The following is a 26,902-nucleotide window of genomic DNA, read 5'->3' as shown; positions in this document are numbered from 1 at the left end:
TTGTTGTTCCTGACCCCCCCCAAGTGGAGACTCTGTCATAGTTCAAGAACTCTTGGTCTTCATGCGTCTCCAGCGTCATGATTGGCTCTATGGGTTTTGGTGGGATGTGAAACCCTTCAAGGTGTTCTCAAACTCTTTTTTTCCTCTGGCAGTGTGTTGCCATTTCTGCTTTGAGCTGACGTTTCTTATGCTTGACCTTGAGCATTTGATGATTGGCATCGGCCATTCGTCAACCTTCCACTTCGGGGTCAGCACCACTTTGGCCTGTGGTTCTTTTTAATACACCCCTTCTCGTGCACCTGCCAGCATCGAAGGATGTACAGAAAGTTACCCCCGCCGGTGTCCTTCGATCTGGACTCATGCAGCTCTTTTAGCTTGGGCCGTCCTTCAACCTTCGGGTGTTACGTTAACATGTACTTTGAGGTCTTGGGATTCCACCCCTTTCGGCGTTTGTTACCTTCTGCTGCTGCTTCTTTTTGGTGTCCTTCTCCGCCTTTACAGCAGCCTCTGTCAGCGTTCGACTCTTCATGAACCAGCACGACTTTGTTGATGTTCTCACCCTCTTCTTCCTCTGTGAATAGGCCAGATTCCTTTACAGATTCCAGTCACCTTTGTGCCAGCCATAGCTTGGTGTCCTAAATGCTGTCTCAGTCTTACCTTCAGCGTCTTCAGTACGAATTCTGCAAAGGCCTTGCAGTATTTGGCACCGCGGTCCTTCAGGAGACCCAAGTTACAGACCCCTTGGGGGTTTCTCTGGGCTGGGTGAATGTGTGATAGCAGTTAGGGCAGAATTTAAAAGGGGTATTTTCCATCTCCACTTATGACCTCACCTTTGTGCATTCTCCACAACCAAGGCTTTGGATTGTTTTTGGTGCCATTTCTCAGAGTCAAGACTCCTTTAAAGCAGATCTCCAGTGGAAAAGTTGGGGAGGGGGTGTTCCCAACCGAGCATGTGGATAGTGTTCCTCCGGGACTGGGCTGTTTCTGTCAGTTTTTAGTGCTGATCCCAGATGCAAGATCCTGAAGCTGCGCCTTGTCCTGGGTGCAGGCTTTGATGAGGGCACTAGAAAATGTGGGGTCTCTGCAGTCTGAGTCTGCTGGAGAAAGTTACTGGATTCTGCTCCTGCTCGGCTTTTGGGAATACAGGATTTGTAAAGTTTGTCCCCAAATTGTTGTCTGATTCAAACCGGTCAACTTATTAGCAACAGCATCTGTTGGGCCCTCAGTAATTTTGGTACTGCACAATGGCACCCACCATGATCTCTTCAGTGCTGAACATTCTTTTTGCAACGAAAGGCATTCCACACATCAAGGTGGCTCTTTGGTGGACAGAGACTGCTGGTAAAATCTTTATAACTTGTTCCTGCAAGATGGGGAAAAATGTTGAGTACATTTTTTTTATAACCTCTCTCCAGAAATCATTCCCATACAACATGGCCCCAGTTTCATCAACACAATAATTTCTCTATTGGTGTCGGTCGCAGTCTTGATGCCATGGAGGTGTTCAGCTCTTCAGTGTTGAAATGATTACTTGAAGCCAATTTTATTCGAGTGCTAGAAGCATGTCCGAACCAGATGTGGGAACAACTAGAGCCTGTATCCTGGTGAAATATGGTCTTTGCAGGAGTCACAACTAGGCACCTCAACATTGAGAGCACTTCTTCAAAAGGAAAACAATATGTAATGTTCTAATTTCCTTAATCTAGACTATGGCAGGACTGTGCAGAACATATGATCTACAGCCAGACATGCTGCAAACACTACTTGTTGCATGCAGCTGTGCAACAACAGTATTAATTACTAACTCTCTCTTTATAGGCACCGGACAGTGTCCCTATGCCTTAATTACAGGAGATGGTAATTATCAGACACTGTTGACAACAGTGATGATTAATTGTTGCATTCAGCCATTTTACACAAATATTCTGTTACTGGCTAAGGTGTCAGATATTGATAAGGAAACCTGAAAGAATAAAATAATACTTGTTGGTTATTCCAATTAAATGGAAAGATGAAAAACAAATATTAGCAAAAGGTCTGTATGTAATCCCTTGAAAGAATTTGGGAATGTCATCATGGAGTTAATAGTATAGTGGGTGAGCCAACAAATGCAAAGAATACAATATCTTAGATCTGCACGCTACTCTTGGGTTTGTGGATTACGAAAAAGTTCTTTTGACAAACAAAAATAGTCAAAAATCTCCACCACGTTTATGAAGACTGGAGTCAAACTAAGGTTTCCTGTAATAAGATCAGTGAGCTAAATAACAATTTAAACATTGTTAGAAACACTCAAAGAGTAACCTAACAAAACTAACAAGGTAAATATAATAAATAGTCAAACAATAAATTGTTAAAGACGGTTCTGGTACATAAAAAGGTCTAAAAAGGTTTTATTTGCACTTTTACTACCCAACATTTAGATAGTCTGGATTAACATCTTCTTTATCGTCAGTGTCCTGCGCCCCACTTTCTCACATGACAGTCCTTCTATATGGTGAAAGTTGAGCACCATAGGGCAAACAGTATTCTTGGTCGCCATCATTCCACTCAAGTCAGTCTCAAAGACTTTCTTTAGATATGCGCTTTTTAATCTTAAATTTCTTTGGTTTAGGGGCAGCCGTTAATCCCACACCAGTTTGACTCGCTTTCCGCTTCTGTTTGGTGTTTTCTTGGTTGGGTTTCTTACTGACCAGAGGTTTAGCCGAGACTTCAGTTTGCGATTCTTTGTTTGAAGGTTTTTTAGATTTACCTCCCTGCATGAAAATATGAAAACAGAAATGCTTTAAAAACAACACACATAAATACCGTATATGTTCTTGTGCTTTGAAGTCCACCAATTACAACTGAAAAATACACATGAACAGAGTTCTTCCCTTTTGTTTATCCTTACCAGAAAGTCAGCTCTTTGCCTTTAGTATGAACACCCACACCTAATCTAAGACAAGTCAAATGGTTAAACATATATGCATTTTGGGCTAATACTTAATGTTTGCCATTATTTTTAGTATCTGGCTACAGATAGCTTCAGGCCTCTGTGTCAAGCACTAATGTCAACACAAGGGAAAGGCACATTGTGGATGGTTTAACTGGTTTTCCTTGGAAATTCTGTTTTATGTGTTAGGTTGGTTTGTACGAAACATTCAAAAATTGTATATGTACTAAAAGTGAATTACTTAATCTTTGTCTAGGAAATGTCTCAGTGTGATAACTAGGCATATCACACCGATTACTTTTGCTAATCTGAAAAGTAATTTAAAAAGTAACATGCATAGTAATCTGAAAAGTAATTTCGAAACAGTGACTTACCTCCAATTCATTAAACTGCATTTGAACCTGCATTCATTTGTAAAACATTGCATAAGATTTTGCAAAGCACCTATTTCACTGACCTGCACCAGGCTTGTTTTGGTTCTAGAAATAAAATAACTAAATATTTTTAAACAAACAAAATTGGTCTGATTTCATTGAGTGTGTGACATCATTTGCTGACTAAGTGTGTACAACAAATGCCCTCTGATAAAGCCTTACTGCTCGCCCACACTATCACAAACAGAGAGTAAGGTGCTATTTATTTATATAGAATCTTATAAAGCGCACAGCTACCCCCACGCGGGTGTCCTGGCGCTGCGAGCAGCATACATTCATACAGGACACTCTGCAACTAAAGGGAGGTGAACAGACTGGTTTTTAAATTGCGTCGAAAAATGCCTTTCGATTCTGTCAAACGGAGAGATAGTGGCAAGTTGTTCCAAGCTTGGGCAGTGATGACTGCGAACGCTCTTCCCCTGGTTGTTGAGCGGCGGAACCCGGGGAGTACGTATGAGAAGAAGATTGTTGGATCTGAGGGAGCGGGAGGCCTGTGCATGTTTGAGTCTAGCTCTAAGGTAAGCCGGACCCTGACCCCACACAGCTCTATAAGCCAAAACTAAGGATTTAAAGCGAATGCGGCTCGTCACGGGTAACCAGTGTAATTGTTTTAGGTGCAGTGAGATTGAGTGGCGATATGGGATGTTATAAATCAATCTTGCAGCGGCATTTGCACTATCTGTGGCTGTTTAAGTAACAAGGGCGTGGATGACGGTACGTCGCGCATCCACAGGAAGAAACAGGAGAATTTTCCGGATCATGAAGAGTTTGCCAAAACAGGCATTGGTGACCTTATTTATTTGAGTTTTGCAGGATAGTTCATTATCAAATATGAATCCCAGATTCCTGGCTGAAGCTACAGGAACAGGATGAGTATTCAATATAGGAGGCCACCAAAGTATGGAGAGAGAGGGGGGGGGGGGGGGGGGGTTATGGTTAAAAAACAGCTTTTCAGTTTTATCTGAGTTATGCCTGAGGGTATTGCGTGACATCCAGGCTGCAATGTCACAGAGAAAGCGGCGGAAGTTCAGAAAGCTGACAGAGTAATCTCGAAATGAGAACACAAGTTGTGTGTCATCAGCGTAGGAGATCACTGACCACACAAGATTCCGCAACTGCCGCCAGAGGTGGGACAAACGTTAAAAAACAACTGGTTCAGGGCAGAGCCCTGTGGGACCCCACAACTAAGAGGTTTCCTCTCCGAAACAAATGGTTGGAGGAAATCCTGTTGGGTCCGGTCACTTAAAGATCTGATCCAGGTCAGAGAGGTGCCCCGAATTACGATATCATACAGTCATCCAATCAATATATCGTGGGAGACCGTGTCGAATGCCGCGGACAGTTCGAGCAGCACTAACATTGCTGCCTTGCCTGCGTCCACGGATTCGCGAATGGTCTCAGACTTCCAGAAGCGCAGATTCGATACTGTAGCTGGCTCTGAATCTGGATTGCTAGTGGTGGAGCAGTTGGTGGGACTCAATATAGTTCAACAGTTGTTGCTGCACAACTTTCTCCAGGATTTTGGCTGGTTTAGGCAGAAGGGAGATGGGTCTATAGTTGCTAAATACCGAGGGATCAGCGTCGGGTATTTTGATGATGGGGATGAGTAAGGCCTGTTTCCAGGATACGGGTAGTATCCCGTTTGTAAGGAAGTGTTCCATATCAGGTTCAGTGGAGGCAGGACGAGAGGAGCAAGAGTGTTGAGTACATGAGCTGGACAGGGGTCAAGAGGGGAGCCTGATTTACATGTCAACAATAGTGGAGCAAAAATCTCCGCGGGGACAGACTTAAAGGAGCTAAAAACCTCATTGTTGGTTGCCCTTAAGACTAGAGCAGGGGAATCCCCAGAACGCTTAGACTGTGAGAAGATCTAATAGAGACCATCACAAAGTACTTGGCTGGGGGCGATCGGACTGGAGAGTACGTCTGATTTAGAAAATTAAGATTTCTGCGAGGGGTTTTTAGTATTCAGAAGTGTGTGGCGCACACCTGGTAACTATAAAAGTAATAAGAAGATGCTGAGGTAGGAACGGTGCTGCTTGGTCAGGGGAAAACCGAAACCCCCTGAAAAATTATGGCTCAGAGACCCACCCTATAAGACGTGAATGTAAAGTCCAGAGCACACCTGAAGCTAATATATGTCTGTGACAGGGACGTCAATATACAAGCACAAAAGTAAGAGAACAAGATCAGCAAGACATTCGTTGATGCTTAAAGTTTTTATAGGTGGTTATGATCTTCCTTCAAGAGGAGATCCAAAGAAAACCAGCCGACACGTGTTTCGTCAGAGGGGCAGTTGCCATTGACTCTTCAGGGCTGAAAACCTCACAATGGAGCAGTATCGGGAAACCGGTGATAATTCCAACCCAGTCCTTGTCGGGGTAATGAATTTAGAAAAGGCGGGTTCGCCGTAATTGGGTGGTTCAGTCAGGTATAGGAAAAATTACCAATGACGGGGTGATGTCGTCATGGTAGCTAATGGCCGGATCTGTAGTCCAGCTGTTGCAGTAACCGGATGCGGAGGTCAGTTTTGAAGAAAGGCTGCAAGCTCAGGCCAGGAGACCAGACGAAGAAAACCCACTGCTGCTAGGTAAGCAGAGATGCAAGGGGACGTAGGGGCACCATTGGCCATGCTCCCTAAGGCAGAGGGGCTTTGGATGCAGGGGTGTACTTAGGAGTCGGAAAAGTCTTATCGGACAAGTCGTGGCTGGAGGGGGGGTTGAGTCTTCAAGTTGAGGCTGCAGGCTTCGAGGTAGAGTCCAGCAGGGGTCATCCCACAGTGGACTCTTGCTCAGAAGGGCTGGGGAACTTTCAGAGGACTGGTGTGCCACTTGGACTCGTGGCGCTCTGGTGCATGTGTGGCTCCGGTGGTGGATTTGTGGTTCCTCAAGACAGAGATCTTTGTTCTTTAAAGTTGCTTTCTTCTGGACAAGTTTGCTGCCCTCAGGCGATCTAGATCTTTGCAGATGTCAAGCAGTCCTCCCAAGACTTTGGATGTTGCTGGGCTGCAGGACGGGTCGTCTTTTGGTGCAGGATGGTCGAGGTCTGCAGAGGGCAAGTCAGTTGGTGTCTGCAGCCTTCTCTGCTGTTGGGATGCTGTAGTGTTCGCCTCTTCTTTGGTCGTCAGTAATCTGGTTTCAGGGTGTGGGTGTGCCACCTAAATACTAGATTTAGAGGAGTGACAGGTAGGGGACCAATGGGTTTCTTACCTGGGGTGTCTACATCCAATATTATGCCACCCTCCTGTGGGAGGGGGGAAAAAGCCCTACCCCTGATTGGAAAAGTCCCACCATATTCAAGATGGTGGGCACTGAAAAATGAGCTTCACTTTGCCTTCAGCACCTGAGGAGCCTTGACACCTTTATAATGAGACCCCAGCCTCTGCTGCTATCAGCAGATGGGAGCGCCTGGTTCAAACCCCCACTTTTGGCGGGGGAACCGTCAGGAAAACTAAATGCGAAAAGGAGGTCTGTACCAAGGCATGCAGGCTGCAGTGGCAGTTTGCATGGCCTTGTTGAGGGATCCTAGGGGGCTCTCTTCAGTGTCCATGCCCTGGGTACTTGGGGTACCATTTACTAGGGACTTACTGGGGGCCAATCATGGCACAGTTTTAGGCAAGGAGCTCTGGCACAGGTCACCTGGTTTGCAGGGTCCCTGTGCTCTTTCAATTGAAACTACATCATGTTCCAGGCAAAAAGTGGGGGCTAACCATGTCAAAATAGGCACTTTCTCACAGTGAGAAAAGGAAGGAATAAGGCAGAAAACTAAAGATTAATCGTCTCTTTTCTCTTCTGCCACTACTTCCTCCTACCCCCCACACCCCATCCGCCGGCCTCTAAAACACATTGTCGACAAGAACATAAAACCAATAATGAACGCAAAACAGAAACCGTGAAATGCAATCATGAGGTTCAAGACCAGATAACTGGTCAGTTTGGGCAACCATTCACGCCCAAGAACTGGGTGGGAGGGGTTATTGGAGATTGGGGGATGGTTGGGGGCCTAGTGGCCAAAGCCAGAGAACCTGAAGGGCCCCATAACAAACAGGAGCCACTGCAAATAAACGTCAATAGAGTACAAGAAGGGACCATTGGGGAAAGAAAGGGACCCTGAGAGGGTTACAGGAACTCGCTCCAATATCCAGGAAGTGAGGATAGTATTATCAAGTCAAGAAATCAATAGTTACCCGATCGTGCTAAATGAGCTTTGGTCTCTATCATGCCGCTGTACTCCAAATGGACTGATGAGCTTCCTTTCAGGCCCTACGTGTTAGGGGTTTCTCCCTCAAACGGTTATTCAGTACATCATCTGAGGTTCCAATATTTGCAGAGAGGTCGGGAATGGCCAGTATCTTTTGGCTGCTTTCGGTGGTGAACAGTGTTCTCCTTACCCCTGCTGGTGAAGATAGTCTAAGCAGGTATCCACACCTATAGGCCATTGCTTTCTGGCATAGAACAGGCGTAATATAATTGAAGGTTTTGCACTTTATCAGGATTCGATAGCTGCAGGCAGATCCTGAAAGAAAGAGATCGAGCCACCTTTAAGAGTGAAAGAGCGATTTTCATGATGCATGCTTTCAGCTTGTATACATTTTCTGGCAAGTAGACGGAGAGGTAACATTTGGAGTGTTGCATACGCTGAGCAGAATCTGTGTGTGTTTGGTCAAGTACAATATCCACTGAGGTGTCTTCTAAGAGGTACCTGGAGAAAGATATTTAACCTGCTGTTCTAGGTCTCCATTAGGAAGCTCCAGGTTGATACCCCTGATCTGGATATTGTTTCCCCTAGTCCGGTTTTCTCTGTCGTGAAGTTCTTCCAAGATCACAGTTTATTGTGCTTCTAATGCTACGATCCTTTTGGAGACCGGGTCAGATATTGATTTATACAAACCCTGGCAAAGGGCAAACATTTCTACTTTAAAAGCTATGATAAGGAGCAAGATATCACCCTTGGTGACCATAGCCTGACCCTCAGAGGTATCTAACACTGAATTTAAACCGTGGACATCAAGGGGCAGCTCATTTTGGTCTGCTCTCTCCGTCTGGTTTGGCATTAGGTCTTTAACGGACAGCGTCTTAGGTGCCTTCTGTTTGGAGATAGTTATGAAAGTTTGGGCATGCAGGGGGCTTGTACAGCCAGTCCTGGACTGTTATCTTGCATTTCTATCTGAAGCACTTGGTGCAAGATCAGCTACAATCTTTCTAGCTATTGCCTGAGGGTCCAGGACCACTCATTCCATGTGTAAGTGGCCTTCTTCCTTCTAATCGCTGCGGGCAGGCCTCCAAGGTGGCCACAATGTCTCCCAAGAGCCACCATCACAAAGACACTAGAAGCTGTGTAGAAGGAGCTACATAAGAGAAACACTTGCAATCACAGCTCAGCTGGGCTAGAGGTAGCCAAAGGCATGCTTCCAAAAAAATCCACGGATGTTTCTTCCAACCAGTCTTTGTCATTCCTTCCTCACCTGGCATGTTGTGCCGCAAGCCTCATCACCGATTCCTTTCGAAAGAGAGCCAAAATCAGGAGGCTTCTTAGGTCTCATCGCTGCTTCCAGGCCACCATCCAACTCCAGTGCCTCTGTTTCGCATTACTGCAGATGTCGTGGCTTCTGCCAGGCAGGTGGGAATAGCCAAATGCAAACCCCAGGCGTACCGCAATTCGGACTTCAGAGCACCCTGAAGGCCCCCGATAAACAGCTCAGCAAGGATGCGTGCTCTCAGGTTCTAGGTTTGGCCACACCCCCTTTAAAAAATGTTTAACAAAACATGGTAATTACCCACAGTCCTGGTAGGACCATAGGCCAACTTTGCTCCTCTGGGTCTCCTGCACGTGGGTAGCAGGTATGCATGGGTATTCTATAGTTTCTGGGTGGCCACAATGACTGCAGTGCATTTTTGGATATGTGGAAAGCAGCTGCAAGGGAAGTGTGGGTTTAAGATACCTGTCTTTTTGCCTCCGATATAACCCATGGACTGTATGGAAACAAACTACAATCAGCACATAGCTGGGTGCCAAACCGGCCACTCTCTGATTAGTATGCCGGGTCAATGTGCTGAACAAGATATTCGTTAGATTTTCAGTTTCCCCCCCACAAAATATGGTACTTTCCACCAGTCTTCCACAATTAGGAGGATAGGCCACTTAAGGCTTGACGGAAATCTGTGTGCCCTGGGTCTTCTGAGCATAGGGTTACCAGACATAAGTGGGTTTTCTGCATGTTTGAGCTGGCATCCATACACCAGACAGCGGGGAATGTTTTTGATAGGGGAGATTCAATGAGGTAGGGCGAGGGTTTTTGCAGTATTTGGGAACAGTGTTGACAAACACCTTATCGAGAACCAAGAGAATTCACTGTAATGTTGCTTGCATGAATCCCAAAACTTTTTGCTACCAGAATCCTATGCAATTGTCAAAATATAGCTAAACCAAAAAATGATTAAAATAAAAGCACTATTTTTCCCTTTTCCGGTGACAGAAAATTCTAGATCTTCAGGCAAGTGGCAAAAAGTCCTATCAACCAATGTTCCCAACACTTTTGATGAAGACAGTACTCAAGTCAAGTCAAAAGTCAAAAATGTTTTTATTTGTTTCGGTACTCAACTGAGGACCACAAATATTATATAAAGAAAAAGAAAAACAGTTTACAGGAAAAGGAATTCATTGCAAATTAATATAATGTTAAAAAAGATTTAAAAAATTTATAGAAATTATAACATACAAATTCATTAGGTGGTTGTTTGCACACAGATAACAATTCTTTTACTGATGAAATTCTACATTTACGGTATATAGGAACAAGATGTCTTGACCGTGCTGTTACTACATTTGAGTTTGGGCATACAAATAAAAGGTGCTCGATGTTCTGATCTCCCCCTTGACAAAAAGTACATAGTGGGGATGAAGACAGTACTCTAGATGTGTGGGTGGGTCTAATACACAGGGCTGACCAAATTTACACTACATCAAGATCAAATTACTTCACACAGTCACATATTTTACTATCCCTGTCAGTTAAAATAGGCCCATCCACATATGTACGGTATTGCAGTTATACGTCTAATTGTGACCATTCAGTGGTAGGAGTTTTGATTTTCCCTATGCAATACAGAATTCGGAAAAATAAATGTGAGCAAATATTTTTCTTTAACCAGCGTACAAAATTCTGGGTAAGAAAAAGTGATGGAATTCTCACCACACAACCAGTGTTCAGATACACCTAAAGTTGACAGGTTCTAATGCAGGTCACAGCATTAAAGCTCCAGGCATATGTTTGTGCCCTTAAAACAAGTCAGGCTCTGTTTGGAGTTTTTTTTCGGAGTCTCTGAAAAAATTAAACAGTGTCCAGAACCCATGTTTGGGCTAAGATGAGTGTCTTCACCCCAGTATTTGTATTCAAACCCTAAGATCTGCAAGAGATCAGGCACTTTTGAAATTAAATTACCTGAATCATCTTCAAGGGACATACATGGCGCTTACCTTTCAATCAACTGTAATAAACACCTTTTATCTAGGATCATGGGGCACTCCTAAAAACAACAAATTAAACTTGGTTCATCCGAGAAGAATTTTCAATGGTCTGAGGTCTCGAGAAGAAGAAAGGACTCGCAAGTAAGTAGCAATTACCAAAACTTGGTGGTGTATTGTTAGGTCTGCCCAACCCACACTTCATTTAGATACTTGTACACAAATGAATTGCTCTCAAGATGTGACGTTTTCTTTAAAATCGTTTCATATCGAATACTTTTCAGATACACCAGACACACTTAAGGTTTTCATCATTTTGCTATTAGAATCTTACCCTGCTCTGGACCCACCAAAGAATCATGGAACAACTATACACATTAAGCACTACTAAACTCAAAACTAACTTTGCTCCTCAGTCTGCCCAGTACTTTCCCATGCCAGATTCCCATTTCATATTAGAAAAATGTCTTGCACTTAACACATAATTACCTTTTTGCCTTGCCTCTTCTGTGCTTTTGGGCTAGCAATAGGAACCAACTGTGGAATCTCTTCATCATCATCTTGAACAGGGGCTTGTCCACTGATTTTAGATTTCCCCGTTTTCTCCTTCCGTTTCTGCTTAGATTTAATTGGGGCAGGACCATCATTTTTTGTTTCTGTTGCCTCAGGTGTGGCAGAAGTGGCTTTAGACGCAGGGTTTATTCGGCGTTTCCTCACAATTCTTTTCTAATGACGCAAAAAATAAATTTAGGTCAAAGATGAAATAAATACTGCAGTGCCGTAATTAGGTACCTAATGAAATTTGGACTAGTTTTATTGCCATTAATGTTATTATAAAATAATGCAGTTAAACCATATATGGTAACCAGTATTCTCACTTTGAGCATCCCCTTTTATTAGGCAAGGCACATTCAGGCAATAATATGTCTGTTTCCACAGAAGTGTAAAGGATAATTTCAGTAGAAACAATAGCCTCCCCGTTAGGACAACGGAGTAGCAGAGGAGGGCATATCACCACCAGCAGGAGCATGTGATACGTAGCACTATGCACACACTCATCTCATTTCCCTTTGTTTAGGGATATGCCTAAGTTTATCCTTTGCAAACATGAAATGTGAACTTCATCCGAGGCTTAACTCTTTGCGTGCATCGGTCGGGAGCCGTCCGACGTCACAGTGGGAGCGTGCGTCGGACGGCTTCCAGCCGTCCTAAAACTCACCCACTGGGGAAGCACTGGTGCTCCCCTGTGGGCCACCCTTCATGCTAACTGTATTAGATATATATTCAAAGTCTTTGTGTCCTCTGATCCTCACAAAAAAGGGGTGATTTGAAGAGTGCCAACGCGTTTCGACCTTCTGTACTTGACCTTTTTTTCTCAAATGAAGACTTAGAATATATATCTAATACAGTTAGCGTGTGGAACTCATATCTAACTGTTGAACAAAGGATAAAAAGAGAACCAAGACTGTCCCTGACCCCCAGTAGACCTTTAGTAAAGCTGTAGCAGAGAACCCAATTAAGAAAGGTTCCAGCAACATAACAAGAAGCTGTAGGATGAATTCAATGTACACAAAATATATGTAAAGGTGTATAGTTTTGTGATGTGAATAAGAATGTATATTGCTTTTTCCTTTAATGTTTTGTATTGTATTTGCACAAGTATTGTAATATCACGCCATGTGGGTAATATAATCTATATGTTTTTTACAAGAGAAGTTTGGTTTAAGGAACCTTTAAAAACAAAAAACTAAATACACAAGAAATGATTTAAATGCCATTAGTAAATAAAGAGAACTTATGTGGCTAAAGTAATAGTTTGATTTATGGTCTCAGGGGTACCTCATGCTTACTTATTTACGTTGATTCTTACCCCTGTAGTCCTTAACAGAATCACTCCCCTCTTCTTTGTAATTTAGGAATGCCCACCAGACACCAGGGATTTTTTTTTTTAAATACAGTTTGTGTAGGGGAGCAGCCCCTTGGGCAAGGGTCGCTCCTCTTTGGGGAGCAATTTGTTTGGCTGTTTCTTCCCTCCTTGGCGGGGGAAGATCTGCTTAAAAAACATAAAAATATTTAGTAGTGTGCCAACTAGTCCACCAATTATTTTATTTAATGTGCTTGGGGAGCGGCCCCTTAGGTAAGGGTCGCTCCGCTTTGGGGAGCATTTATTTGGGCCGTTTGTGCCCCCATGGGAGGTCAGATTGGCCCAATTAAATACATAATGTTATTGTCTGACCACTAGGCCATGTATGTGGGGAGCGGTACCTTGGAGAAGGGTCGCTGTACTTTGGGGAGCATTTATTATGGCTGTTTCTGACCCCTTGAGTGCAGATTGGCCATATGTTATTAGGCCCTCCTGCCCCCAAGGGGAGCAGAACTTATAAGACACCAGGGATTGTGTTTGTGTTGTTGGGGAGCGACCTCTTGGGCAAGGGTCTCTCCCCTTTATAGGGTGTTTATTGTTGCAGTTTTTGATTGGCCACATGTTTTAAGGCTCATCTGTCCCCAAGGGGGGCAGAAGCCACTAGACACCAGGGTTTCTTAAATGTTGGTTTAGGCAGTGACCCCTTGGGCAAGAGTCGCTTCCTTTTTATGGGGGTGAATTGTGGTGTTTCTGCCCCCTTTGTGGGCAGATCGGCCTTATACTTTTAGGCCCACCTACTCCCAGCTAGTCTGGTGTATTGTGTGTGGGCTAGTGCATTAAGTGCATATGTGATTGCAATATTGTAATATTGTATTTCTTCTTTTTATTCTAGTGCAAAGCTTTTGATTCGCAGTTTCAGCAGTGTTAGATCTGCAGTTTTGCTTAGTTGCATTTATTTGGTAAGAAAAACATTTTTGTTGTGTTTACTCCAAATGAGTATTATTGTCATGCATGAAGGAATTTTTTGTAAGTGGTGTCATAATAACAGCATATTTACTTAGTGTTTTGAGCATGAAATTCTTTGTGAGGTGTTTTGCGTTGCCTTATGTGTAATTTTCATTTTCTTATTCGTGGGATATGGTTGGTCCTTACTGTGTCTGTGCATAGTAGGGGGTGGTGAGTCTAGCAGCTTCTTGCGAGTGGTATAGTTTTGGAGTATATAGGTCTTTGTAATGAAGCCACATTTTGTTTATGACTTATTTTACAAAATGTTTGTTGAGGTTGACTTGTTTGAACAGTTACCTTTATTAGTAAGGATTATGGCTAGCCGCAGAATACTGCTCAGCAGATGGTTGATATACTTTTTGAATCTTCCTCTGACCAGGATTATGAGACTGACTGTGTGTCCGAGGGAGAGGAGGGAGTGCAAGTTTCTGGCAGTGAGGTTTCGGTCGACAAGGAATCATCTGATGATGAAGCTACTCTCAGCGCGGATAAAGCTACTCTTAGTGCTGATGAAGTGCCTGTTTTAAAGGAGGACACTGATGTATCGATGGTGCAGCATGAGGCATTTGGATTGCAGCCTGGGGATGCAAGGCTTCCTACTGGAAATGCTGGTCTAAGGGTTGATCCAAAATGGTGCAGCCGGTGTTGCCTGCCTTTAGTGGTGATGCAGGGTGTAGAGTGAATTGTAATTTTTTTTGCCTGCACAGGTTTTTTTAGTGGTTTATGAATGTTGCATGTTTGGCTGAGATTGTGGAGTGGACTAGTTTGTGGCCCTAAAGGGGTAAAATCTCGCTGGTATATGGTGAATGATTCAACTATTGTGAAAGTCGATAACTTTAATTATCTGGGGAATCTATTTAATAAAACCTTGAGCTGGGATCCTCTAATATCAACCCGTGTTCAAAAGGCCACGCAATCTATAGAGGCCCTCTTCCGTTTTGCAAGTAAATTGGGTCAAAAGCCGGCTGCAGAACTGAAAATCCTATATAAAGCAAAATGCATCCCTGTTGCAACTTATGGCGCGGGAGTGTGGGGGACACAAAACTGTAATAAAATACAAATCATGGAAAATAAGTTCATAAAGGGCCTTTTATCTGTCCCACCTGGTACTTCAAATTGTTTTTGTCATACGGAGGCTGGTCTTGAGTTTGTGAGTGATACTATTCATGTCTCGCCTTTGCTGCTATGGAGCAAGGCTTGGAGATCTGATGATTTGAAACTCACAAAGGAAATATTGGAAGACTGCCTTAAGCTCGACCATTTCATGGAGATACCATGGTTACTATATGTAAGGGAAACCTTTCATAAGATTGGATTGGGACATATATTCCTAAATCCCGAAATTGTTGGCAGGGAGACCAAATTAACAATTAAGGACGCCTACTGTACAAGTTTAGGTATGTTAAGAAGTAGTGAGCATGCAGTATATGATAGGGGTAAGCTTCAACAGCAGCCTTATTTGTCACACATTATGCATGCCCAATGGCGTTTTTACTTGACAAGGTTTCGCCTTGGTACATTGCATTTTCTTTTTGCTTTTCCAAAGCAAGCAGGGTGGTGTGAGAGACTTCCCCCTTGCCCCTGTAACAATATAGTTTCACAAAATACTGTGCACCTCATTCTTTTTTGTAATCTGTATAAAGATCCACGAAATCGGTTTGTTAAGCCTGTTCTGTTAACCCTTGGATCCCGCTATTACAAAGAGGGTTATGAATATTTATTATCCTCATCAAATCCAACCATATGTAGTGCTGTGCTCAGCTTTATTAGAGTAGCGCTTACTATCAGAAATCGATACTGAACAGCACTATTGTATACCAATGACTATTATCTGATATACATCCAATAGATTAGATTATTGTATATATTGGTATCTAAATGAAATGCACATGCACTTTACAATATCTTCTGTTTATATATGTGGTTCTTTACTTTGAATGTATTGCAAATTTAAATTGGATATATAATATGTGTATTGGATGTTAATATAACTGTATGGCTTTTTTTATTTTAATTCTATGTGTAATGTCCCTTTTAAACTGTTTATATTTTTATGATTCTATTTTTGAATCGAAATAAAGTTTCTGGACTTGACTAGTTTGTATGATACACAGTTTTTGAGGGACAACAGTGCCAGACTTAGGCTCCGCTCTAGAGCTACCTGGTAGACTCTCACAAATCTGAATGAGATGAAGTTTTTGGGTTTGACTTTTTTGATGGGCTTGATAAGGAAGCCGTCCCTGGCTTCATATTGGTCTACCAGTCCATTGATGCCAACAGCCATATTTCCTGCAATTAGGAGTGTGAACGGTTTTGACTTTTGCTTCGGATGCTGGATTTTGTTGATAATGGTTTGGCGTTGCCACGAGATCACCCTGTTTGTGACAGTCCTTTTAAGATTCAGCCCGTTCTTGAACACTTTGTAGATCGATTTTCAGAGATCTATAGTCCAGGGAAAGTAGCTGTTGATGATTCTTCTGTCCTGTTCAAGGGCCGTTTGGTTTTTAGGCAGTAGATTCCTAGCAAGAGGGCACATTATGGAATTAAGATGTATATGATGTCTGAGAGTAGGACCCATAATTTACGGGTGTAGATTGGTAGGGATTCCATTTTTGACGCTCCTGGTAGTCCGTACACTTTAGGAGTTTCAGAGAAAATTGTGTGGGAACTTGCTAGAGGACTGTTTAACAAAGGTCACCATTCGTACTTTAACTTCTACACTGCTGTGCAATTGTTTAAGTAATTGATCAAAGTGGACACTCTTGCTTGTGGCACTGTAAACCGTAAAGTTTACCCAAAAGAGCTTATTTGCAAAAAGCTTCAGAGGTGACAGTGCAGTGCATTGCGTAGTGAGTATCTGCTAGCTGTGAAATTTGTGAACAGGAGGGATGTGAACATGTTAACTACCATCCATGATGACAGTACTTCACCTGTGACTGTTTGGGGTCAGGTTGCTGAAGTGCACAAACCTATGTGCATGGTAGACTACAATAAGCGCATGGGTGGTGTCGATAGAGTAGATCAGAGGTTGGAACCTTATACTGTTGTTCGTAAGGCTCCTGCGTCAAAGATTACTTTTGTTCCGTTTCAGGAGCCTATAAGCAACCTTGTTGTAGTGGAACAGGCAAGTGTTTACTAGAGTTGGAGTGTTGGAGGATGTGGCTAGATTGAACGATCGCCACTTTCCTGATTTAATTCCTCCCATGCCCCCAAAAATACAATCCCTGCAAGAGATGTAGAGTCTGTTTGCAAATAGGTATGCGGAAGGAGAGTCGTATGCACTGTGCTGATTGTCCTTCTAATCTTAAGCTGTGTGTGCCCATATGTTTTAGATTTTTTCACACACAAAAGAGTTTTTGGGAGCAACCGTGAATCGAATAGTGTACTAGCTGGTCTGTATGGTTTTATAGTTGTTCAGTTTCATGATTGGCATTATAATGATGTCTTTAGTCACCGCTGTTGTGTTTGTAGTTCTAGTTTTGTATCTAGTTCCAATAGGTTTGTGCTTTCTTGTTAAAAAAATTAAATAAAGTGATGACTGTGTGAGTGGACTAGTGCTTGGCTGATGATGTGCATGGACTGGCGCTCGGCTGGCGGCGTGCGTGGACTGGCGGCGTGCGTGGACTGGCCGTGTGCGTGGACTGGTGCATGGCTGGCGGTGTGAGTGGGCTGGCGCTTGGCTGGCGGTGTGGGCGGACTGGTGTTTGGCTGAGACTGTGTGATTAGTGACTTGCTGCTGGTCATTACACACACTGTTCGCCAAACGCCACTGCACACACCAAGTCAACCACCAGCTGATGTGATTACTGTGTCAGTCATGTGGGCGTATGAAAGTGATGGTCCCTTGAATGGCGCGGTCGGTGGATGTGAGCGTTGTAATGTGCTGGGCCCGCAGCTGGCGGTGTGAATGGTCTTGTGTTTCACGTGTGAAAGGTGTGTGAATGGCCTCTAAAGAGGTTGGTGCCATGCCGTAGCTTTACAACGCACAAGCTCTTTGGTCTTTGGTTCAGGTTTTTAACCTTTTAATTATTAACAGTCCATTTCCTTTTTGTGAAATATCTTGTTAATAAAATTTTAAGCTCTGACCCTTCACTCACCATTGTACCAAATCCAACCAGTATGTTTGTGTACTTAAAGAATAGTTCTTTTAAAGTAATATTTGTCTTTTCTGTCTTTCTCTGCCAGGGTGTACTTTGTCTGTTGAGGTGAGTGTTGTAATGTGCTGGGGCCAAAGCTGGTGGTGTGAACATGTGTCAAGTATGAAAGGTGTGTGAATGGCCTATAAAGAGGTTGGTGCCTTGTTGTGACTTTGGTTCAGGTTTTTAACCTTTTAATTATTAACAGTGCATTTCCCTTTTATGAAATCTCTTGTTAATAACATATACATTTTAAACCTTTCACTCACCCTCCTGCCAAATCCAACCAGTATGTGTATGTGCTTGAGGAATAGATCATATTTGTCGTATCTGTCTTTCTGTGCTAATGTTTAGTTTGACTCTAGGGAACATTTACCAACTTTAGATATTTTTGTAAACCAAAAAAGAAATTAGGAGTACTGGGTTGTGTGCCTCATGGATCAAAAAACATTTTTTTACTCACGATGCCAGGGAAACCTACCAAACCAACACATTTCTGAAAACTAGACACCCAGGGGAGTCCAGGGAGGTATGGCTTATGTAGATCCCCCCCCCAGCGTTTTCCTATCCAGAATCTCAGTCTCCCGATAGAAATGGTACCTCCCTCGTGTGGTTTGCCCAAGTGCCTGTGACAGGCAAGGGCCCGAAAACGTATCGTCGGGATTTCAAAATAACCTATCACAAAACAAACTTATTTTGCAAAGGGGCTCACCTGGGTTTCTGGCCCCAGGCTCCGTGGCTATCTAGGAAAACCAACCAAACCCACACATTTCTGAAAACTAGGCACCTGGGGGAGTCCAGGGAGGTGTGGCTTGCGTGGACCCTCCCCACACTTTTCCCTACCCAGAATCCCCTGCAAGCCTCAAATGTGGCTGAAAAAACATCACTTTTTCCACATTTTTTTGTGTGGGATCATGATTTCAACACCACAAACCGAACAGTTTACCTGTCGGAATAGTTTTGCAGCTTGAAGACTTTCTGGATTCACTATGCTGTGGATTATTCTGCCATCTAGTGGTTGGGTCCGGAATTTTAGTATGTCTTCTTTTTTTTTCGTGGCCCAGGTGGGCGTCGACATACCACCATTTGGTGTCCTTCCTGACGTCTACACTCTTCCCCCGGAAGCTCCCACCTTTGGTCGCCATCTTCGGATTCTTATTTCTTGTCTTGTATTACTCTGGTTTCTCTTTAATCTTGTAAAGTCTTTCTCCAGTTCTAATCCCTTTCCTCCAGTCTCATCTTTCTGGTGGAGGAGGGTGGGTTCGCTAGTGAATCCAGAAAGTCTTCAAGCTGCAAAACTACACAGACAGGTAAGAAACGATACGTTTTGCAGCGTGAATCTTTCTGGATTTACTAAGCTGTGCATAGAATTTGTAGCGGATTGTGGTGGTTGGGTGGAAGATGAGCTCTGGTTACTGAATATGTGTTGTAAGACCTTCAGACTCACTTCCGCTTCCTGGTTCATTTGGATATCTACACAGTAGCGCTTAGTGAACATGTGCGCTGAAGACCATGTTGCCGCTTGGCAAATATCTTGAGTAGGTGTGTTATCTAGAAACGCAATTGTAGCTCCTTTCTTCGTTGTCGAGCGAGCATGGGCAGCTCCTTGTAACAGTTGTCCTGCTTGTTTGTGGCAGAGTTGTATGGTTTGTGCAATCCACCGTGCAATATTTTTGGTAACCGGTCATCCCAAAAAACTGCTGGCAAAAGATGCAAAGAATTGCTTTGTTTTTCTGCACTCTTTTGTCCTTTCCATATAGTGCATTACTGCCCTCCTGGCGTCCAGTGTGTTTAACGCCCTTTCTGTGCTTGTGGGTAGTTTTTGGAACAAACTTGGTATTTGAATTGTCAGATTGATGTGGAACCGTGACACCATCTTTGGCATGAAATGTGGGTCCGTTCTCATTACAATCCTATCATTGTGTATTTGTAGGTAGGGTTCTTGAAGTGTTAGCGCTGGTATTTCTTAGCGAGGTGATAGCTACTAAGAAGGCTGTCTTTAGCGTGAGCATGTGCAGTGTAGCTTTGTGAATAGGCTCAAATGGTGCCTTCATCAATTGAGTTAGCACTACGTTGAGGTTCCATGCTGGTGCTGGCATTCTGCTTAGGGGTACGATCCTTTTTGCTCCTTCTAGGAATCTTTTTACCACCTGTGAGGTGTAGAAATGTTCACTGTTTCTCCTCTTGTGTAAGCCACTATCGCCGCTAAGGGATGTGTAGCTTAGTTTATTCTGTAGTAGATGTTGTAAGTATTTTGGTACTGTTGATTCCCTTGTAATCTTCCTTTGTAGTTTCTCCCTAATGCACCATTTCGGAGAATCTTTTCCACTTTGCTACGTAGCACTTTCTTGTGGTAGGTCTCCTTGCCTCCTAGTACCGCCATTGTGCTTGCGGTAGTTTGAGGTGCGCAAACAAGGTCCACAGGAGCCACGCTGCTAGGCTGAGGATCTCTGGCTCTGGGCGTAGTACAGTTTTGCATTGTTAACAGGTCCTTTCTGGCGGGGAACCTGTGTGCGGGCGTTTGTGCCATCTCCATGATCTGTGAGAACGAACAGTTTCTTATCTGTCGGTGTAGTTTTGCAGCTTGAAGATACTTTCTGGATTCACTATGCTGTGCGTTATTCCGCGGTCTAGTGGTTGGGTGCGGAATCGTAGTCTTTTCTTTTTTTTTTGTAGCCCAGGTGGGCGTCTATGTCCTACCTTCTGGTGTACTTCCTGTGACGTCGGCACGCTTCCTGCGGAAGCTCCCACCTTTGGGAGCCATCTTCAAATTCTTTTTTCCGCCGTTTGGTCTGGATCGTCACCGAGAGGCTCCAGAGTTTTTTGAGGAAAGAAGACGAAAGACGAATTTTACACAGAAAAGATTGGAGAAGACACCGAGGAACAAGATCACTATGCCGGGACGATAACAGTGTCCGTCCTTGCAAGTTGATGTAGAACATGGTAGTTGTATGGTCTGTTTGTATTAGTACTGTGTTTCTGTATAGCTGTTTCTGAAAGGTTTTTAAGGCTAGGAACACTGTTTTTAGTTCTAGGTAGTGGACGTGCTTTATCACATCCTATTGTGACCACAATCCCCTTACTTTGAGGTTTTTTGTGTGCTCTCCCCACCCCATCTGGGAGGAGTCTGTTGTAATGGTTACTGTTGGAGTTGGTTGTGTGAATGGTCTCCCTTGTGCTATGTTCTTTTTGTTCCACCACGCTATTTCTTGCTATACTGCTTGCGTGACAACCACTAGATCCTCCCAACTCCCTGGCGCTTACGACGATTGTTTCTGGATCCATTCTTGGAATGGTCTCATGTGTAGGTGGATATTTGGGACCAAATGTATGCATGACGCCATCAGTCTGCTCACTGTCCTCACTTTCAGAGGTCGCCCCTTGCAGTAAAGACATGTCTCCTTCCATATTGCCACGGTTCTCTTTGCATTTGGAATCACCTTGCTCTGTATGGTGTTGATCTCCGCCCCTAAGAATATCTTCACTTGTTCTGGTTCTATTAATGATTTTCCCCAATGGATTGAAAACCCCAGTTGGGCTAGTGTTTGTATCACTACTTCCATGTGCCCCTTGCACTTGTTGTATGAGTTTGCTTTTACAAGCCAGTCGTCGAGGAACGGGTATACGTGTATTCCTTGCCTCCTTAAGTGTGCTGCTACTGCTGCCAGGCATTTTGTGAAAACCCCTGGTGCAGATTTGAGTCTGTATGCCAACACTGAACTGGTAGTGAGTTTTGTTTATCATAAACCTGAGGAGATGTTTGTGTTTGCTGCTGATGGGGATGTGCAAGTAAACACCCTTTAAGTTGATGGTTGCCATGTAATCTCCTTCTTGTAGCTGTGGTATGACCTCTTGGAGTGATTTCATCTTGAACCTTTGAGTTTTTATGAACCTGTTTAAGAATCTTAGGTCTAGAATAGGTCGTACGGTTCTGTGTACCTTTGGTATGAGGAAGTAAGTGGAGTAGACCCCCTTGTTTCGTTCTTTGTATGGTACTATCTCTATGGCTCTTTTCCTTAGATGTTCTCGTGCTTCCTGCAGCAAATGTGTACGCTCCTTTGCTGAGTGCACTCTGCCTCTTGGCTTCCTGTTTGGAGGTGGTTTTGGTAGGTCTAGACAGTACCCGTATTGTATGAGGTTTCGTATCCATTTGTCTGATGTTATTGTCCTCCATTCCTGGAGGAAGTGTTTTATTCTGCCTCCTACTGGTGTTGTATGTTGGAGGAACTGTTGTTGATCTTGATTTGTTCCTAGTCTTTGTGTTGACTCTTTCCGTACCCCTTGAGATATTGGCCGGGTGTGCGTTGGTCCTGCTGAGGAGTCACTTGCATGAGGGTTGCTGACTCCCTCTCTGCCGATACCCCTTCCTCGGCCGTGCCCTCGAAAGGATTGTCCTCGGGGCTGGTACTGCCAGTTTTTCTGCTGCTGTCCCTGCTGTTGTCCCTGGTTACCTCCTTGATAACCTTGTTAGAAGGTTTGGTGTGGTGCCACAGGTTGGTGGTTCCCCCTACCGGTTGGCCTCCTTGATGGTATCCCTCTTCTAATACCTCTGAACTACAGCGCTCCATGGACCTAGCCGTTTCGTTGTCCTTTTTTAGTTGGTTCAGTTTGTCATCAACTGTTGCGCCAAACAGTTGTGCACCATTGAAGGGAGCGTTGATGATGTTGTTCTGAACTTCGATCTTGAAGCCTGAGATCCTTAGCCAGGCATGCATCCTGTCTCTAATCCCAAGCATCATCTGCCTGCTTGATGTCTGCGTCTAGGGCAGACTTCAGACATGTATTTGCCATGTTTTTCCCTTCTTCTACCAGGTGGCTCGCCCTTCTCTGGTATTGCTCCGGTATGTGTTTTAGGAGTTCGCTCACTTCTTCCCAGTGCTGGTATGCGTGTCTGTTGATGAGTGCATTGGAATTAGCGATGCACCATTGTATCGCTGCACTTCTTTCCATCTTTCTACCCATTAGGTCCATCCTCCTGCTCTTTGTCTGGTGGTGGGCCAGTATTTGTGGGTATATTTGCCCTCTTCCTAGCAGTGGACGTGATAATCGAGTCGTCTGGTACTGATCCCCTAATGTACATGGGGTCCTTTGAAGAAAGTTAATATTTTTTCTCTGCTCGTGGAGTTACCGCTTTACATACAGCAGGCTCCTTGAAGGCCTCCTTCCCCAGGTCCAGTACACTTGGGAGCATGGGCAGGAACTGCTACTAGTCTGATGGCAACAATGTCTCCAAGAGGAAGCAAGATTGAGGTTTTTCTTCCTCTACCTGCACTCCATATGTGTCTGCAGCTCCTTTGATATCGCGATTGTAGATCCCTATGTCGTCCGGTGGCGACGGCCTCGACGGGTAGGATTCTACACCCTCTTCCGGTGATTTGGCGTTGAGATCTTGCCACTGCAAGTGCTGAGCCTCCGAGAATGTCGAGCCCTGGTAAGTTAGCTATCCTCCCCTTTGGCGTTGCCGTAGTACAGCTCTTCCTCTCTGTTACTCTCCAGGTTCTGGTGTGGTTGGTGGTAGAAATTATTCAACGCACCTTTCGGCTTCGGGCGTGGTTTTTGACTGAAGGCTGTAGAATTTCATCTTTTTTTCATCTCAGCCACGTGTTCGCCTTCGAAGGGTCTCGGCTTTTCTCTTCATGGATGTCGAAGTCGTCACCGCTTTCAGGCCTTTGTTTTTCGACATTGAGGCCTCTTATGTGGCTGCTTTTCGACGCCTTTTCCCTATCTTGAGATTTCGCCATCTGGGAGTCCTTTGCAAAGGAACCTGACGGGCTGCTTGCATTTGGAAGCAGATGTCGACGTCGAGTGCTTCGACAGCAATGCTCCCTTTGAGGACTGTCTCGCTTCTGCGAGTATCAGTGGAGTGTTTGGGGTTCGACGACTTACCTTCTCCGATGTTTTCTCTTCGACCTAGATGACTATGGCTTCCTCCGGTTCTTCGGCAAGGTAGTCTTCCTCTCCGCTGCAGAGTCCCAAATCTCGGAGCAATGGAGGTGTCCCTTGCCCCTGCATGTTGTAGTTTGCTCACCTTTGCCTCTCCCTTACTCTGAGGGTCTTTGGGGTGAACGCTGCACACGTGTTGCAGTCCTCGCTTCGATTGTAGAGCGGCAGGCAGAGATTGCAAACTGGGTGTTGGTCCTTTTCCGCGTACTTGTGGTGGCAGTTTGCGCAGAATTTAAAGGGAGTTTTGTCCATCACCGTGCCCAGGGAGCCCCCTGTATGCGCATTCTCCATAGAAACATCAAATTCTTCTATGTTCTCTCCTCTTTCGTCGACTTCTGTCTTTACTTGTAATCCGGTGTCTTCTACGGTGATATTTTAGATGTGTTTGTAGATTTTTCGTTGATTCTTCTCTCCAAAGTTTTGGAGCTCCTTCACTGTTGATCCAGACCCAACGGCGGAAAAAATAATCTGAAGATGGCGACCAAAGGTGGGAGCTTCCGGAGGTAGCGGGTCGATGTCACGAAGGACACCAAATGGTGGTATGTCAATGCCCACCTGGGCCACGAAAAAAAAAAACCCTACAATTCAAGACCCAACCACTAGATGGCGGAATAATGCACAGCATAGAGAATCCCGACAGATTCACGCTGCAAAACCTTTGTTGATACCATTTGCAGTATTTCAGCTAATTTCTGGGTCCCCTCCAGGGGAAATCAACAAACCCTGGGTACCTTAAACAAACCCATGATGTTGGAAGAAAAGGACGCAAATCTGGCGTGGATACCTTATGTGGTTACAGGGGCCTAAGCGCGGACTACCCAAATAGCCAAAAACGGACTCACCTGGGGGGACTGGGGGAACGAGAGGCCTAGCAGCGAAGAGGTTAAGGCCTGGCAGAAGCTGCAGGTGCCAATGGTGGAAGCCAGGCACTCCCAAGAGCAAATCAACTTCAGCTCTCATCCTTTGTCAAAATTGTTTTAAAGGACTAGCTAGTGTCTGAGTAGTGTTGAAGGAGAGGCTTATGGCTTCATGCACAGCGCAAGACTTGTTGACCAAAAGTTTTTTTTCTAACTCATGGAATACCTCAAATGTCGTATAGTAACATGTGATATGGCCTTTTGAGGCACTGTGGTAGTTCACCTAAGGAGTAACATGGAATAACCTAAAAAAGAAATAATGCGCTAAACAATTACAAATTGTGGGTGATAACACTACACGTTACAAAAAACTACTGACAACAACCAATCACATAAGAAGCAAAATGGGTTTCTGTAGGAAGCTGTCTCGGTATATACTATACCAAAGTAAGGTATAGTGTGCATAGAGTCCAGAGGGTCTCCAGTGGCTTAAAGAGGTAAAACTTGAGAACACCTTTTGTGGTAGTATGGGTGGGCAGTAAGGCTTTATCAGAGGGTAATGTTAAGCATTTATTGTACACACTCAGGCAAGAAATGATATCACCCACTCAAAGACTGAACTCAGACCAACTGTTTGTATCAAAAAATATTTCTTGGTTGTATTTTATTTTTAGAACCAAGCCAGACTTGGTGCAGGTAAGTAAAATAATATTTTTCTCGTATAATACAGTTGAAGGTAGGTCAAATGTTCAGAAACCGTTGAAATTACTTTTCAGTTACTTTGTGACTACTTTTTAAAGTACTTTTCAGATTACTTTTTCTACTCAGTGTGACATGCCTAGATATCATCCTGGGACATTAACTGGATAAAAGGGGAGTACAACAGTTTTTATCAAAACAGTTTTAGGTTTCCATACAAAACACTCAATATTTCGATGTTTTTCAAAAGAAAACAGTCGATGAAATCCTATGGAAACAAATGGGGTTATCATTTTGAGGGTAAGTAAATGGTCTTTAGGGTTGAGTTTCTGGGGTTAGAACAAGGGTACCCCCAGGGTAAAGGATGCAGTCCAAGAGCACCCTCAGCAGCACTAGGGTGGCCGGGTGCAGAGTGCTGAGGCCCAATGTTATCCAATGGGGGATAGCAGGCCTCCGGTTGGTGGCTGCTCACCAGCAGGCCACAAAGTTGAGGAAGCAAAGCTCCTGAAGTTAAGCCCAGGGCAAAGGGGGGTTTCAAGTTAGCACACAAAGTGCACCCTCAGGGGTGGCCGGGTGTAGGGAGCGGTTTTGGCGTTGGGTGCCCTGTTTTCAATGGGGATTCTACGCTTTCAACAAACACTGCAGGCTCAGGGACGCAAATTTTCTGGAGGCCACCACCAGTTGGAGAGGAAAGTTGTGATGTAAAGGGATGCCGGGCCACACAGTTGGGCCACACAAGGCCGCGTGATGTCACCTGCAGGGGTGTCCTTTAGCGTCTGGTTTTCCTTACCAGGAACGATCTGGAGACTTGTGGTAGGTCAGGCTTCACCAAATCCCAGGTCAGGATCACCAGGGAGACCTCCTCATGGTGTTGGGCCACTCTGGCTTGGGCCGTGGGTGGCGGGTGCAGACTCGCAGATTTGGCCAGAGCCAGAGGCTGTTGATGAGCACATCCGGTGCTTACAGGAGACAAAGTCTTTTCCGTGAAGGCAGGGCATGTCCTCCGGGTTATGGGGGGCTGCTGGATCCAGGACACTCCGGGATTGCACTGGAGCAGGTCGAGACAGGCCGGTAGGGCTGGGGCCAAGTCAGTTGTTGTCGTCCTCTTCTTCCTTCAGCATGGCTCTTCAGGCCTTCTTGTCTGAGGAGGCAACGTTCGGGGTTGCCCCTAAATACTAGATTTAGGGGTGTTTCAGGTAGGTACAGGTTGGGACTAATGGGTCCCTTCTTTAGGGTGGGTACACCCCCCATTATGCCACCCTCCAGTGGGAGGGGGGGCATAAGTCTCACTTTGGTCGGCTGGGTACCCCGATCATCAAGATGGCGGGGACAGAGTTGTGCTTCACTGAGGCTTCCCCCACCTGAGGGGTGGGGTTGGCAAATGTGGGCACATCTCTCCACCTATCTTGGTTTTTCCACCGATTCTCCCATCCAAAGTTGCGGTCAGAACTGGTGGGGGCCAGTTGCTGGGAGCAGCAAATGGCTGGGTCAGCTCACAAAAGTGGCAAGCCGTTGGAGCTTCCCCTTCGTGGACCCTGCCCATCCTGGGGGAGGGGGTTTGGCAT

General features: G+C 44.6%; 1 protein-coding gene across 1 annotated transcript in view; it reads right to left on the bottom strand.

Annotated features, from left to right (window-relative positions):
* Positions 1 to 2,369: 2,369 nt before the first annotated feature.
* Positions 2,370 to 26,902, bottom strand: part of RSL1D1 (ribosomal L1 domain containing 1) — a 202,009-nt gene continuing 177,476 nt past the window's right edge. Inside the window, exons 8-9 of the mRNA XM_078663170.1 lie at positions 11,323 to 11,559; positions 2,370 to 2,756 (exon numbers count right to left, since the gene is read on the bottom strand). Coding sequence (XP_078519296.1) covers positions 2,562 to 2,756; positions 11,323 to 11,559 — 432 coding nt within the window. The 3' untranslated portion in view covers positions 2,370 to 2,561. The remainder of the gene's footprint in view (positions 2,757 to 11,322; positions 11,560 to 26,902) is intronic.

This window comes from Lissotriton helveticus, chromosome 10, assembly GCF_964261635.1.
Source record: "Lissotriton helveticus chromosome 10, aLisHel1.1, whole genome shotgun sequence".
Lineage (NCBI taxonomy): Eukaryota > Metazoa > Chordata > Amphibia > Caudata > Salamandridae > Lissotriton > Lissotriton helveticus.
This window is presented reverse-complemented; position numbering and strand designations above follow the sequence as displayed.